The 16733-nt window shown below is 48.1% G+C and overlaps 1 protein-coding gene across 1 annotated transcript in view; it reads right to left on the minus strand.

The window, feature by feature from the left end:
• The window catches only part of LOC138786396 (zinc finger protein OZF-like), a 38827-nt gene that overhangs the window by 6590 nt on the left and 15504 nt on the right, over positions 1-16733 (minus strand). The window contains exons 3-6 of the mRNA XM_069963387.1: positions 14758-14919; positions 8101-8224; positions 7926-8023; positions 3657-3759 (exon numbers count right to left, since the gene is read on the minus strand). Coding sequence (XP_069819488.1) covers positions 3657-3759; positions 7926-8023; positions 8101-8224; positions 14758-14919 — 487 coding nt within the window. The remainder of the gene's footprint in view (positions 1-3656; positions 3760-7925; positions 8024-8100; positions 8225-14757; positions 14920-16733) is intronic.

The raw sequence follows: 16733 nt of genomic DNA on the forward strand, positions 1-16733 counted from the left end.
GTAGTAATAAAGGTACAGATGAGGGGTGTAGTAGAGGTACAGATGAAGGGTGTAGTAGTAATACAGGTACAAATGAAGGGTGTAGTAGTAATACAGGTACAGATGAAGGGTGTAGTAGTAATACAGGTACAGATGAAGGGTGTAGTAGTAATACAGGTACAAATGAAGGGTGTAGTAGTAATACAGGTACAGATGAGGGGTGTAGTAGAGGTACAGATGAAGGGTGTAGTAGAGGTACAGATGAAGGGTGTAGTAGTAATACAGGTACAGATGAAGGGTGTAGTAGTAATACAGGTACAGATGAAGGGTGTAGTAGTAATACAGGTACAGATGAGGGGTGTAGTAGAGGTACAGATGAAGGGTGTAGTAGTAATACAGGTACAGATGAAGGGTGTAGTAGTAATACAGGTACAGATGAAGGGTGTAGTAGTAATACAGGTACAGATGAAGGGTGTAGTAGTAATACAGGTACAGATGAAGGGTGTAGTAGTAATAAAGGTACAGATGAAGGGTGTAGTAGTAATACAGGTACAGATGAAGGGTGTAGTAGAGGTACAGATGAAGGGTGTAGTAGTAATACAGGTACAGATGAAGGGTGTAGTAGTAGTAGAGGTACAGATTAAGGGTGTAGTAGTAATACAGGTACAGATGAAGGGTGTAGTAGTAATACAGGTACAGATGAGGGGTGTAGTAGAGGTACAGATGAAGGGTGTAGTAGTAATACAGGTACAGATGAAGGGTGTAGTAGAGGTACAGATGAAGGGTGTAGTAGTAATACAGGTACAGATGAAGGGTGTAGTAGTAATAAAAATACAGATGAAGGGTGTAGTAGAGGTACAGATGAAGGGTGTAGTAGTAATACAGGTACAGATGAAGGGTGTAGTAGTAATAAAAATACAGATGAAGGGTGTAGTAGAGGTACAGATGAAGGGTGTAGTAGTAATACAGGTACAAATGAAGGGTGTAGTAGTAATACAGGTACAGATGAAGGGTGTAGTAGTAATACAGGTACAGATGAAGGGTGTAGTAGTAATACAGGTACAAATGAAGGGTGTAGTAGTAATACAGGTACAGATGAGGGGTGTAGTAGAGGTACAGATGAAGGGTGTAGTAGAGGTACAGATGAAGGGTGTAGTAGTAATACAGGTACAGATGAAGGGTGTAGTAGTAATACAGGTACAGATGAAGGGTGTAGTAGTAATACAGGTACAGATGAGGGGTGTAGTAGAGGTACAGATGAAGGGTGTAGTAGTAATACAGGTACAGATGAAGGGTGTAGTAGTAATACAGGTACAGATGAAGGGTGTAGTAGTAATACAGGTACAGATGAAGGGTGTAGTAGTAATACAGGTACAGATGAAGGGTGTAGTAGTAATAAAGGTACAGATGAAGGGTGTAGTAGTAATACAGGTACAGATGAAGGGTGTAGTAGAGGTACAGATGAAGGGTGTAGTAGTAATACAGGTACAGATGAAGGGTGTAGTAGTAGTAGAGGTACAGATGAAGGGTGTAGTAGTAATACAGGTACAGATGAAGGGTGTAGTAGTAATACAGGTACAGATGAGGGGTGTAGTAGTAATACAGGTACAGATGAAGGGTGTAGTAGTAGTAGAGGTACAGATGAAGGGTGTAGTAGTAATACAGGTACAGATGAAGGGTGTAGTAGTAATACAGGTACAGATGAAGGGTGTAGTAGAGGTACAGATGAAGGGTGTAGTAGTAATACAGGTACAGATGAAGGGTGTAGTAGTAATAAAAATACAGATGAAGGGTGTAGTAGTAATACAGGTACAGATGAAGGGTGTAGTAGTAATACAGGTACAGATGAAGGGTGTAGTAGAGGTACAGATGAAGGGTGTAGTAGTAATACAGGTACAGATGAAGGGTGTAGTAGAGGTACAGATGAAGGGTGTAGTAGTAATACAGGTACAGATGAAGGGTGTAGTAGTAGTAGAGGTACAGATGAAGGGTGTAGTAGAGGTACAGATGAAGGGTGTAGTAGTAATACAGGTACAGATGAAGGGTGTAGTAGAGGTACAGATGAAGGGTGTAGTAGTAATACAGGTACAGATGAAGGGTGTAGTAGTAGTAGAGGTACAGATGAAGGGTGTAGTAGAGGTACAGATGAAGGGTGTAGTAGTAATACAGGTACAGATGAAGGGTGTAGTAGTAATACAGGTACAGATGAAGGGTGTAGTAGTAGTAGAGGTACAGATGAAGGGTGTAGTAGTAATACAGGTACAGATGAAGGGTGTAGTAGTAATACAGGTACAGATGAAGGGTGTAGTAGTAATACAGGTACAGATGAAGGGTGTAGTAGTAATAAAAATACAGATGAAGGGTGTAGTAGAGGTACAGATGAAGGGTGTAGTAGTAATACAGGTACAGATGAAGGGTGTAGTAGTAGTAGAGGTACAGATGAAGGGTGTAGTAGAGGTACAGATGAAGGGTGTAGTAGTAATACAGGTACAGATGAAGGGTGTAGTAGTAATACAGGTACAGATGAAGGGTGTAGTAGAGGTACAGATGAAGGGTGTAGTAGTAATACAGGTACAGATGAAGGGTGTAGTAGTAGTAGAGGTACAGATGAAGGGTGTAGTAGAGGTACAGATGAAGGGTGTAGTAGTAATACAGGTACAGATGAAGGGTGTAGTAGAGGTACAGATGAAGGATGTAGTAGTAATACAGGTACAGATGAAGGGTGTAGTAGTAGTAGAGGTACAGATGAAGGGTGTAGTAGAGGTACAGATGAAGGGTGTAGTAGTAATACAGGTACAGATGAAGGGTGTAGTAGTAGTAGAGGTACAGATGAAGGGTAACGTAGTACCAGTATAGTAGCTGGTGTGGGTGGAGCATGTTGCTGGCTCCTCCCGCTACTCTCCGGCGATGTGGTCTGCTACTGGGTCACTCTCCTGTTCCCTCCCCCGCTCTGCCTCTGGTGATTTAGGGCCCGGCTGCTGCTGAAGATCTCCGCTGCTGTGTACAGGCCGCTGGGATACAGAGGACAAAGCAGCGCTGGATCTAGCAGGGGGTGCTCCCCAGGCTCTGCTAGCTTCAGCTCCGGCAGCTGGAGGCCGCCAATAACCGTGGCTCCCCCGGCCCGCATTGGCATCACTAACTGCGCAATGGGGTGGGGGTGGGGGGTCCTTATGAAAATCAAACTTACGTTAAAAAAACCAAACTATATTCAAATTCTGGGTGAATTATCCCAAGCCTTATATCTGGCCGTCACCAATCTCTAGTCAAGAGGTGCGCTTGTTTGGTGCTTACATATATCCATTTATTTACACACACGTACAATAGCTGTATTCAGGGGGTTAAGGGAAGACTTCCTTTAAGATGTTGGTGGTGCCTGCCCTCACTGCACCTGCGCCCCCTTGTGGTGAGTGTAGGAGAAAACCCAGCAGCTGGGCAGTGTTAGTGCGGTGAGAGCAGGTGAAGAGACCACTGAGCCATAAGACACTACTTCAGATACAGGTGGATGAGCCTGCCCCACCTCACTGACACTCACCACCAATGAAGTAAAACATTTTTAACCTTAAAAAAAGAAAAGGAGAAACGAACACAAGTATTTCCAGCATATGTGCTGCAGACGGACTGACGGGGCAGAGAATAGAAATGGGAGGCTCAATGGGGGAGACTGCACCACTACTCACCTGAGTGGCCACATCTAAGGTCATCACTCCTCATATAGCTCTCTTCTTTTACTATTATGACACGGCCATTAATATTGTTCCAATCTTCACACAGATTTACATGCTGTGAAACAAAGATTATACAAGTCACCAGAAAGCAAATGCCACATGGAATATTTTATGTGACCAGGAAAACCATGAAGGCTGTGCAGTGTGATAGACAATGAGGAGGAGACCGGAGGCCGGACTGCAGGGAAGTGACTACAATATACAGAGAAGTCAGTCCGTAGCTGACCCCTGCGATCCTGATGGTGGCAACCATGGCATTGGATGACTGACAGGTGCCACACCTGGCAAATGTGCAAACAGCACCCCCGGAAAGTGACTGGAGGATGCCGATGAGTGATTCACAAGCTGAGGTCTATACTTACCCTCCGTCGCTGCCAGTGTCTCTCTGCTAATAGAGTTTATCTTGGGCAGAGCACTGATCTCACTGATCTAGAGCTATTAAAGTGTCCCTGTCGTTATAACTTTCAAAATCTAAATCATCAGTAGATGTGATATAAAGCAAGTTTGCAATTCATTGCTCACCATTCATTCTCTATGAGCATCTGACTCTCCTGTGAGCGCGTGCGCCGGGCTTTGGGCGCTGAAATCTCAGTCACCCGACCGGCTCAGGAAGCGGGACGCGATGAGGTAAGTAGAGGGAGATCTAACAGGGGATCGGGAGCCTGTCACCCCGGCACCGGGGGGGGGGGGGGGGGGGGGGGGGGGGGGGGGGGAGGGTGACAGGTTTCCTTTAAGTATAGATGTTATATAGCTGCCTTCAGGAGACTGGACCTGGATACAGTAAGTATAGCTGCCTTCAGGAGACTGGACCTGGATACAGTAAGTATAGCTGGTATATAGCAGCCTTCAGGAGACTGGACCTGGATACAGTAAGTATAGCTGTTATATAGCTGCCTTCAGGAGACTGGACCTGGATACAGTAAGTATAGCTGTTATATAGCAGCCTTCAGGAGACTGGACCTGGATACAGTAAGTATAGCTGTTATATAGCAGCCTTCAGGAGACTGGACCTGGATACAGTAAGTATAGCTGTTATATAGCTGCCTTCAGGAGACTGGACCTGGATACAGTAAGTATAGCTGCCTTCAGGAGACTGGACCTGGATACAGTAAGTATAGCTGTTATATAGCAGCCTACAGGAGACTGGACCTGTATACAGTAAGTATAGCTGTTATATAGCTGCCTTCAGGAGACTGGACCTGGATACAGTAAGTATAGCTGGTATATAGCAGCCTTCAGGAGACTGGACCTGGATACAGTAAGTATAGCTGTTATATAGCTGCCTTCAGGAGACTGGACCTGGATACAGTAAGTATAGCTGTTATATAGCAGCCTTCAGGAGACTGGACCTGGATACAGTAAGTATGGCTGTTATATAGCTGCCTTCAGGAGACTGGACCTGGATACAGTAAGTATAGCTGTTATATAGCTGCCTTCAGGAGACTGGACCTGGATACAGTAAGTATAGCTGTTATATAGCTGCCTTCAGGAGACTGGACCTGGATACAGTAAGTATAGCTGTTATATAGCTGCCTTCAGGAGACTGGACCTGGATACAGTAAGTATAGCTGTTATATAGCTGCCTTCAGGAGACTGGACCTGGATACAGTAAGTATAGCTGGTATATAGCTGCCTTCAGGAGACTGGACCTGGATACAGTAAGTATAGCTGTTATATAGCTGCCTTCAGGAGACTGGACCTGGATACAGTAAGTATAGCTGTTATATAGCTGCCTTCAGGAGAGTGGACCTGGATACAGTAAGTATAGCTGGTATATAGCAGCCTTCAGGAGACTGGACCTGGATACAGTAAGTATAGCTGTTATATAGCTGCCTTCAGGAGACTGGACCTGGATACAGTAAGTATAGCTGTTATATAGCAGCCTTCAGGAGACTGGACCTGGATACAGTAAGTATAGCTGTTATATAGCTGCCTTCAGGAGACTGGACCTGGATACAGTAAGTATAGCTGGTATATAGCAGCCTTCAGGAGACTGGACCTGTATACAGTAAGTATAGCTGTTATATAGCTGCCTTCAGGAGACTGGACCTGGATACAGTAAGTATAGCTGGTATATAGCAGCCTTCAGGAGACTGGACCTGGATACAGTAAGTATAGCTGTTATATAGCAGCCTTCAGGAGACTGGACCTGGATACAGTAAGTATAGCTGTTATATAGGAGACTGGACCTGGATACAGTAAGTATAGCTGTTATATAGCTGCCTTCAAGAGACTGGACCTGGATACAGTAAGTATAGCTGTTATATAGGAGACTGGACCTGGATACAGTAAGTATAGCTGTTATATAGCTGCCTTCAGGAGACTGGACCTGGATACAGTAAGTATAGCTGGTATATAGCAGCCTTCAGGAGACTGGACCTGGATACAGTAAGTATAGCTGTTATATAGCTGCCTTCAGGAGACTGGACCTGGATACAGTAAGTATAGCTGTTATATAGCAGCCTTCAGGAGACTGGACCTGGATACAGTAAGTATGGCTGTTATATAGCTGCCTTCAGGAGACTGGACCTGGATACAGTAAGTATAGCTGTTATATAGCTGCCTTCAGGAGACTGGACCTGGATACAGTAAGTATAGCTGTTATATAGCTGCCTTCAGGAGACTGGACCTGGATACAGTGAGTATAGCTGTTATATAGCTGCCTTCAGGAGACTGGACCTGGATACAGTAAGTATAGCTGTTATATAGCTGCCTTCAGGAGACTGGACCTGGATACAGTAAGTATAGCTGGTATATAGCTGCCTTCAGGAGACTGGACCTGGATACAGTAAGTATAGCTGTTATATAGCTGCCTTCAGGAGACTGGACCTGGATACAGTAAGTATAGCTGTTATATAGCTGCCTTCAGGAGAGTGGACCTGGATACAGTAAGTATAGCTGGTATATAGCAGCCTTCAGGAGACTGGACCTGGATACAGTAAGTATAGCTGTTATATAGCTGCCTTCAGGAGACTGGACCTGGATACAGTAAGTATAGCTGTTATATAGCAGCCTTCAGGAGACTGGACCTGGATACAGTAAGTATAGCTGTTATATAGCTGCCTTCAGGAGACTGGACCTGGATACAGTAAGTATAGCTGGTATATAGCAGCCTTCAGGAGACTGGACCTGTATACAGTAAGTATAGCTGTTATATAGCTGCCTTCAGGAGACTGGACCTGGATACAGTAAGTATAGCTGGTATATAGCAGCCTTCAGGAGACTGGACCTGGATACAGTAAGTATAGCTGTTATATAGCAGCCTTCAGGAGACTGGACCTGGATACAGTAAGTATAGCTGCCTTTAGGAGACTGGACCTGGATACAGTAAGTATAGCTGTTATATAGGAGACTGGACCTGGATACAGTAAGTATAGCTGTTATATAGCTGCCTTCAAGAGACTGGACCTGGATACAGTAAGTATAGCTGGTATATAGCAGCCTTCAGGAGACTGGACCTGGATACAGTAAGTATAGCTGTTATATAGCAGCCTTCAGGAGACTGGACCTGGATACAGTAAGTATAGCTGTTATATAGGAGACTGGACCTGGATACAGTAAGTATAGCTGTTATATAGGAGACTGGACCTGGATACAGTAAGTATAGCTGTTATATAGGAGACTGGACCTGGATACAGTAAGTATAGCTGTTATATAGGAGACTGGACCTGGGGGTTCAGTCATACTTTTTATGGTAGATTGAAAGGCGCCATTACCAAGTACACCTGTTCCTGAAAAAAACAAGCCTTACATGGCCCTGAAGATAGAAAAATATAAGTGCTACAGCTCTTCGAAGGGGAGGAGGAAAAAATTAAAATGCTCTATGTGTGACTGGACCTTGAAGGGGAAGAGGCTCCTGCTAACTGACCCACAATGTACACATGACTGGGAAGGGGAAAGATTTTTTTTTTTTATGTAAAACTCGCTTCTTGTCATCGGTATCTACCGCAAAATTCTGGTATTGCGACATCCCTACTCCCAACACTCGTCACTGCCAGGTATGTTCAGAGGGGGCGCTACACCTGGCGTTACATGAGTAACTTTTTTTTCATGACCTGGTAAATATCTCAACATCTGATAAGTGTTCTTTGTATTGCATTGTGTTTGTTTACAGTTATTGGAATTTGGTTTTTAAAAAACATATAAATATGATGGATAAAACCAGATTATACATCAGATCTTCTCGGCCCTGTACAGATCACAGAGAATATCTCCATCTACCTGATGATCCGCTGGAACACTGTCATTTCCCTCCTGACAGTCCTGGGGATCCAGAAGACGGGGGCAGATCTCTGCTGCTGTTCTCTTACTGGATCCATCTGTAGGACAAACAAAGACTGAACGCAGATCGTAAAAATACAAGATATCACAGAATGTTTGTATTCACGTCTATTACCTTGTGATGGGAGCGGCCGCTGATCCTCCATTAGAGCATCCCAGTACAGATCCCTGTGTCCTTCTACATACTCCCACTCCTCCATGGAGAAATAGACCGCCACATCCTGACACCTTATAGGAACCTGACACACACAATGGTCACACAGTCATCCCCCCCAGCCTGCTGCCTCCTGGATTACTCTATCATCTCCCAGCATTCCCAGCAGGGTCACCTCTCCAGTCACCCCCCACCCCTCCTGTATTACTGTATAATCTCCAAGCAGTGTCACCTCTCCAGTCATCCCCCCACCCCTCCTGTATTACTGTATAATGTCCCAGCATTCCCAGCAGGGTCACCTCTCCAGTCATCCCCCTCCTGTATTACTGTATAATGTCCCAGCAGTGTCACCTCTCCAGTCACCCCCCCCTCCTGTATTACTGTATAATCTCCCAGCAGTGTCACCTCTCCAGTCATCCCCACCCCTCCTGTATTACTGTATAATGTCCCAGCATTCCCAGCAGTGTCACCTCTCCAGTCATCCCCCCCCCCTCCTGTATTACTGTATAATGTCCCAGCAGTGTCACCTCTCCAGTCATCCCCCACCCCTCCTGTATTACTGTATGATGTCCCAGCAGTGTCACCTCTCCAGTAACCCCCCCTCCTGTATTACTGTATAATGTCCCAGCATTCCCAGCAGTGTCACCTCTCCAGTCATCCTCCCCTCCTGTATTACTGTATAATGTCCCAGCATTCCCAGCAGTGTCACCTCTCCAGTCATCCCCCCCCTCCTGTATTACTGTATAATGTCCCAGCATTCCCAGCAGTGTCACCTCTCCAGTCATCCCCCCCCCTCCTGTATTACTGTATAATGTCCCAGCAGTGTCACCTCTCCAGTCATCCCCCCCTCCTGTATTACTGTATAATCTCCCAGCAGTGTCACCTCTCCAGTCACCCCCCCCTCCTGTATTACTGTATAATCTCCCAGCAGTGTCACCTCTCCAGTAACCCCCCCCCCTCCTGTATTACTGTATAATGTCCCAGCATTCCCAGCAGCGTCACCTCTCCAGTCATCCCCCCTCCTGTATTACTGTATAATGTCCCAGCAGTGTCACCCCTCCAGTCATCCCCACCCCTCCTGTATTACTGTATAATCTCCCAGCAGTGTCACCTCTCCAGTAACCCCCCCACCCCTCCTGTATTACTGTATAATGTCCCAGCAGTGTCACCTCTCCAGTAACCCCCCCTCCTCCTGTATTACTGTATAATGTCCCAGCAGTGTCACCTCTCCAGTCATCCCCTCCTGTATTACTGTATAATGTCCCAGCAGTGTCACCCCTCCAGTCATCCCCACCCCTCCTGTATTACTGTATAATCTCCCAGCAGTGTCACCTCTCCAGTAACCCCCCCACCCCTCCTGTATTACTGTATAATGTCCCAGCAGTGTCACCTCTCCAGTAACCCCCCCTCCTCTTGTATTACTGTATAATGTCTCAGCAGTGTCACCTCTCCAGTCATCCCCCCCCTCCTGTATTACTGTATAATGTCCCAGCAGTGTCACCCCTCCAGTCATCCCCACCCCTCCTGTATTACTGTATAATGTCCCAGCAGTGTCACCTCTCCAGTCATCCCCCCCCTCCTGTATTACTGTATAATGTCCCAGCAGGGTCACCTCTCCAGTCATCCCCCCCCCCTCCTGTATTACTGTATAATGTCCCAGCAGTGTCCCCTCTCCAGTCATCCCCCCTCCTGTATTACTGTATAATGTCCCAGCATTCCCAGCAGTGTCCCCTCTCCAGTCATCCCCCCTCCTGTATTACTGTATAATGTCCCAGCATTCCCAGCAGTGTCACCCCTCCAGTCATCCCCCCCTCCTGTATTACTGTATAATGTCCCAGCATTCCCAGCAGTGTCACCTCTCCAGTCACCCCCCTCCTGTATTACTGTATAATGTCCCAGCAGTGTCACCTCTCCAGTCATCCCCCCACCCCTCCTGTATTACTGTATAATGTCCCAGCATTCCCAGCAGGGTCACCTCTCCAGTCATCCCCCCCCTCCTGTATTACTGTATAATGTCCCAGCATTCCCAGCAGTGTCACCTCTCCAGTCATCCCCCCCCCCCTCCTGTATTACTGTATAATGTCCCAGCAGTGTCACCTCTCCAGTCATCCCCCCACCCCTCCTGTATTACTGTATAATGTCCCAGCATTCCCAGCAGTGTCACCTCTCCAGTCATCCCCCCACCCCTCCTGTATTACTGTATAATGTCCCAGCAGGGTCACCTCTCCAGTCATCCCCCCCCCCCTCCTGTATTACTGTATAATGTCCCAGCAGTGTCACCCCTCCAGTCATCCCCCCCTCCTGTATTACTGTATAATGTCCCAGCAGTGTCACCTCTCCAGTCATCCCCCCACCCCTCCTGTATTACTGTATAATGTCCCAGCATTCCCAGCAGGGTCACCTCTCCAGTCATCCCCCCCCCTCCTGTATTACTGTATAATGTCCCAGCATTCCCAGCAGTGTCACCTCTCCAGTCATCCCCCCCCCCTCCTGTATTACTGTATAATGTCCCAGCAGTGTCACCTCTCCAGTCATCCCCCCACCCCTCCTGTATTACTGTATAATGTCCCAGCATTCCCAGCAGTGTCACCTCTCCAGTCTCCCCCACCCCTCCTGTATTACTGTATAATGTCCCAGCATTCCCAGCAGTGTCACCTCTCCAGTCATCCCCCCCCCTCCTGTATTACTGTATAATGTCCCAGCAGTGTCACCTCTCCAGTCATCCCCCCACCCCTCCTGTATTACTGTATAATGTCCCAGCATTCCCAGCAGTGTCACCTCTCCAGTCATCCCCCCACCCCTCCTGTATTAGTGTATAATGTCCCAGCAGTGTCACCTCTCCAGTCATCCCCCCCTCCTGTATTACTGTATAATGTCCCAGCAGTGTCACCTCTCCAGTCATCCCCCCACCCCTCCTGTATTACTGTATAATGTCCCAGCATTCCCAGCAGGGTCACCCCTCCAGTCATCCCCCCCTCCTGTATTACTGTATAATGTCCCAGCAGTGTCACCCCTCCAGTCATCCCCCCCTCCTGTATTACTGTATAATGTCCCAGCAGTGTCACCTCTCCAGTCATCCCCCCACCCCTCCTGTATTACTGTATAATGTCCCAGCATTCCCAGCAGGGTCACCCCTCCAGTCATTCCCCCCCCTCCTGTATTACTGTATAGTGTCCCAGCATTCCCAGCAGTGTCACCTCTCCAGTCATCCCCCCACCCCTCCTGTATTACTGTATAATGTCCCAGCATTCCCAGCAGGGTCACCTCTCCAGTCACCCCCCCTCCTGTATTACTGTATAATGTCCCAGCAGTGTCACCTCTCCAGTCACCCCCCCTCCTGTATTACTGTATAATGTCCCAGCAGTGTCACCTCTCCAGTCACCCCCCTCCTGTATTACTGTATAATGTCCCAGCAGTGTCACCTCTCCAGTCATCCCCCCACCCCTCCTGTATTACTGTATAATGTCCCAGCATTCCCAGCAGGGTCACCCCTCCAGTCATCCCCCCCTCCTGTATTACTGTATAATGTCCCAGCAGTGTCACCTCTCCAGTCATCCCCCCCCTCCTGTATTACTGTATAATGTCCCAGCATTCCCAGCAGTGTCACCTCTCCAGTCATCCCCCCCCCTCCTGTATTACTGTATAATGTCCCAGCAGTGTCACCTCTCCAGTCATCCCCCCCCTCCTGTATTACTGTATAATGTCCCAGCAGTGTCACCTCTCCAGTCATCCCCCCCCCCTCCTGTATTACTGTATAATGTCCCAGCATTCCCAGCAGTGTCACCTCTCCAGTCACCCCCCCCCTGTATTACTGTATAATGTCCCAGCAGTGTCACCTCTCCAGTCATCCCCCCACCCTTCCTGTATTACTGTATAATGTCCCAGCATCCCCAGCAGTGTCACCTCTCCAGTCACCCCCCCCACCCCTCCTGTATTACTGTATAATGTCCCAGCAGTGTCACCCCTCCAGTCATCCCCCCCTCCTGTATTACTGTATAATGTCCCAGCATCCCCAGCAGTGTCACCTCTCCAGTCACCCCCCCCCACCCCTCCTGTATTACTGTATAATGTCCCAGCATTCCCAGCAGTGTCACCTCTCCAGTCACCCCCCCACCCCTCCTGTATTACTGTATAATGTCCCAGCAGTGTCACCTCTCCAGTCACCCCCCCCCCCTCCTGTATTACTGTATAATGTCCCAGCATCCCCAGCAGTGTCACCACTCCAGTCACCCCCCCCCCACCCCTCCTGTATTACTGTATAATCTCCCAGCATCCCCAGCAGTGTCACCTCTCCAGTCACCCCCCCCCCACCCCTCCTGTATTACTGTATAATGTCCCAGCATTCCCAGCAGTGTCACCTCTCCAGTCATCCCCCCACCCCTCCTGTATTACTGTATAATGTCCCAGCATCCCCAGCAGTGTCACCACTCCAGTAACCCCCCCCCTCCTGTATTACTGTATAATCTCCCAGCAGTGTCACCTCTCCAGTCATCCCCCCACCCCTCCTGTATTACTGTATAATGTCCCAGCATTCCCAGCAGTGTCACCTCTCCAGTCACCCCCCCACCCCTCCTGTATTACTGTATAATGTCCCAGCATCCCCAGCAGTGTCACCTCTCCAGTCACCCCCCCCACCCCTCCTGTATTACTGTATAATGTCCCAGCAGTGTCACCCCTCCAGTCATCCCCCCCTCCTGTATTACTGTATAATGTCCCAGCAGTGTCACCTCTCCAGTCATCCCCCCCTCCTGTATTACTGTATAATGTCCCAGCATTCCCAGCAGTGTCACCTCTCCAGTCATCCCCCCACCCCTCCTGTATTACTGTATAATGTCCCAGCATTCCCAGCAGGGTCACCTCTCCAGTCACCCCCCCTCCTGTATTACTGTATAATGTCCCAGCAGTGTCACCTCTCCAGTCATCCCCCCCTCCTGTATTACTGTATAGTGTCCCAGCATTCCCAGCAGTGTCACCTCTCCAGTCATCCCCCCACCCCTCCTGTATTACTGTATAATGTCCCAGCATTCCCAGCAGGGTCACCTCTCCAGTCACCCCCCCTCCTGTATTACTGTATAATGTCCCAGCAGTGTCACCTCTCCAGTCACCCCCCCTCCTGTATTACTGTATAATGTCCCAGCAGTGTCACCTCTCCAGTCACCCCCCTCCTGTATTACTGTATAATGTCCCAGCAGTGTCACCTCTCCAGTCATCCCCCCACCCCTCCTGTATTACTGTATAATGTCCCAGCATTCCCAGCAGGGTCACCCCTCCAGTCATCCCCCCCTCCTGTATTACTGTATAATGTCCCAGCAGTGTCACCTCTCCAGTCATCCCCCCCCTCCTGTATTACTGTATAATGTCCCAGCATTCCCAGCAGTGTCACCTCTCCAGTCATCCCCCCCCCTCCTGTATTACTGTATAATGTCCCAGCAGTGTCACCTCTCCAGTCATCCCCCCACCCCTCCTGTATTACTGTATAATGTCCCAGCATTCCCAGCAGTGTCACCTCTCCAGTCATCCCCCCCCCTCCTGTATTACTGTATAATGTCCCAGCAGTGTCACCCCTCCAGTCATCCCCCCCTCCTGTATTACTGTATAATGTCCCAGCATCCCCAGCAGTGTCACCTCTCCAGTCACCCCCCCCCCCACCCCTCCTGTATTACTGTATAATGTCCCAGCATCCCCAGCAGTGTCACCTCTCCAGTCACCCCCCCCCCCACCCCTCCTGTATTACTGTATAATCTCCCAGCATTCCCAGCAGTGTCACCTCTCCAGTCACCCCCCCCCACCCCTCCTGTATTACTGTATAATGTCCCAGCATCCCCAGCAGTGTCACCTCTCCAGTCACCCCCCCCCCACCCCTCCTGTATTACTGTATAATGTCCCAGCATCCCCAGCAGTGTCACCTCTCCAGTCACCCCCCCCCACCCCTCCTGTATTACTGTATAATGTCCCAGCATCCCCAGCAGTGTCACCTCTCCAGTCACCCCCCCACCCCTCCTGTATTACTGTATAATGTCCCAGCATTCCCAGCAGTGTCACCTCTCCAGTCATCCCCCCACCCCTCCTGTATTACTGTATAATGTCCCAGCATCCCCAGCAGTGTCACCTCTCCAGTCTCCCCCACCCCTCCTGTATTACTGTATAATCTCCCAGCAGTGTCACCACTCCAGTAACCCCCCCACCCCTCCTGTATTACTGTATAATGTCCCAGCATCCCCAGCAGTGTCACCTCTCCAGTCTCCCCCACCCCTCCTGTATTACTGTATAATGTCCCAGCATCCCCAGCAGTGTCACCTCTCCAGTCACCCCCCCCCCACCCCTCCTGTATTACTGTATAATGTCCCAGCATCCCCAGCAGTGTCACCTCTCCAGTCACCCCCCCCCCTCCTGTATTACTGTATAATGTCCCAGCAGTGTCACCTCTCCAGTCATCCCCCCCTCCTGTATTACTGTATAATGTCCCAGCATCCCCAGCAGGGTCACCTCTCCAGTCATCCCCCACCCCTCCTGTATTACTGTATAATGTCCCAGCATTCCCAGCAGGGTCACCTCTCCAGTCATCCCCCACCCCTCCTGTATTACTGTATAATGTCCCAGCATCCCCAGCAGTGTCACCTCTCCAGTCAGCAGCTCAGTGATCCTGTGGGTGAGTTCTAGGATCTTCTGCTCATGTATCAGTGATGGGGGCTCCGTGATGGGGCCCCAGGCCCTGCTCCACCCTCCTGACTCCTGGGGGGCCACACATTCATCCCATGTCTTCTTCACTACTGTGTAATCCTGTGTGTGAAGAGACATAATGAGGTGAATGAGCCCAGTATTGCTCCATAAGTACAAAGAGAAGATTGTTACCTATGTACAGAACTCTAGTGAGACACACCTTGACTAATGGGGTCAGTACTGGAGACCACCGCACCTACAAAAAAAGCATTGATGAGGCAGAACAGGTGTAAGGGCCATGTTAGATGGCAGACCTGTGGGACTAGTGAGCGCTGATCTATCCTAGAACATAGGATAATTGTGCTGGAAGGGCTGTATGATGAAAAACTGATCAGCCAAACCTGATCACCGTCTCTATTACACAATATGATATCTGCCTGATCTGCAGAGAATAACTCAGTGTAATATGTAATCCCGAACTGATATATGTTCCGAACTTTGCAAAAAAAGCCAATTCGGGAACAAACTGAATTTTTCAAAAGTTTGTACAAAGGTTCATCCAGAATGGCAGCTGCACATACTACACTATATTACAGCAAAAGTGCAGGTGCAAGGGGTTATTCATAATCTCTCGGAGACATGCAATGGAATTCAAGGCCCCCCTCCCCGTCACACTTTCTCGTTCAATTATATATATATACAGACATATACACATACACACACACACAGTGGTAACTTGGTTTGAGAATAAATTTGATTGAGAGCGTTTTGCAAGAGGAGATCACAGTTTTTCAAAATTGTAACTTGGTGTAAGAGCATTGCTTTGGTGTAAGAGCTCCCTGTACTAGGTGGCTAGGTGGGAAGTAGAGGAGGGGCATGGTCTGCATAGCTGGGTCTACAGCCCTGTACTCTGACCCAGGGAGTCTCCCTCACCTTCCAAATCATAGCAGATTCACTTCAGACTGGGGCTTGTATCAGGGGACAGGACTGTGGAGGTAATCTCTCCATAGCTGAAACCCCTCTCTCCCCGGACAGAGAGCTCTGTTATACTGTGCTCACCCTATACCCTGCTCATTCCTTCACGCCCCCTGCAGTCTCTGTCAGCCCTTGTGTTTCCCATCCTCTCCATTCCTACTATAATGTGCCTGCACTCACACTCAGCTATACACACTGCTGCTATAATGTGCCTGCACTTACACTCCATTCTTACTGCTTTATACAGAAGTTTCTGTCACTGTCCTCCTGCACAGCTCTATGATTCTCACTTTCTGATTGGTCCATGCTGAACACACACACCTTCCCCATTGCTGTCATGTGACCACACAGACCTTCTAGCCTGTTGTACTACGCTACTGCATTGTGGGTATCTGCAGCTCCATCCTGTATCTACAACATGCTGCTGTGTTATCAGGGTTATACAGTTACTATACATTATACACCACATGCTGCTATACTGTACAGTAACATATATCACATATCCAACTGCTGCTGTGTTATCAGGGTTATACAGTTACTATACATTATATACCACATGCTGATTGCTATACTGTACAGTAACTTATATATCACATATCCAGCTGCTGCTGTGTTATCAGGGTTATACAGTTACTATACATTATACACCACATGCTGCTATACTGTACAGTAACATATATATCACATATCCAGCTGCTGTGTTATCAGGGTTATACAGTTACTATACATTATACACCACATGCTGCTATACTGTACAGTAACTTATATATCACATATCCAGCTGCTGTGTTATCAGGGTTATACAGTTACTATACATTATACACCACATGCTGATTGCTATACTGTACAGTAACTTATATATCACATATACAGCTGCTGTGTTATCAGGGTTATATAGTTACTATACATTATACACCACATGCTGCTATACTGTACAGTAACTTATATATCACATATCC

Source organism: Dendropsophus ebraccatus, chromosome 3 (genome assembly GCF_027789765.1).
Source record: "Dendropsophus ebraccatus isolate aDenEbr1 chromosome 3, aDenEbr1.pat, whole genome shotgun sequence".
In the NCBI taxonomy this organism is placed as follows: Eukaryota; Metazoa; Chordata; class Amphibia; order Anura; family Hylidae; genus Dendropsophus; species Dendropsophus ebraccatus.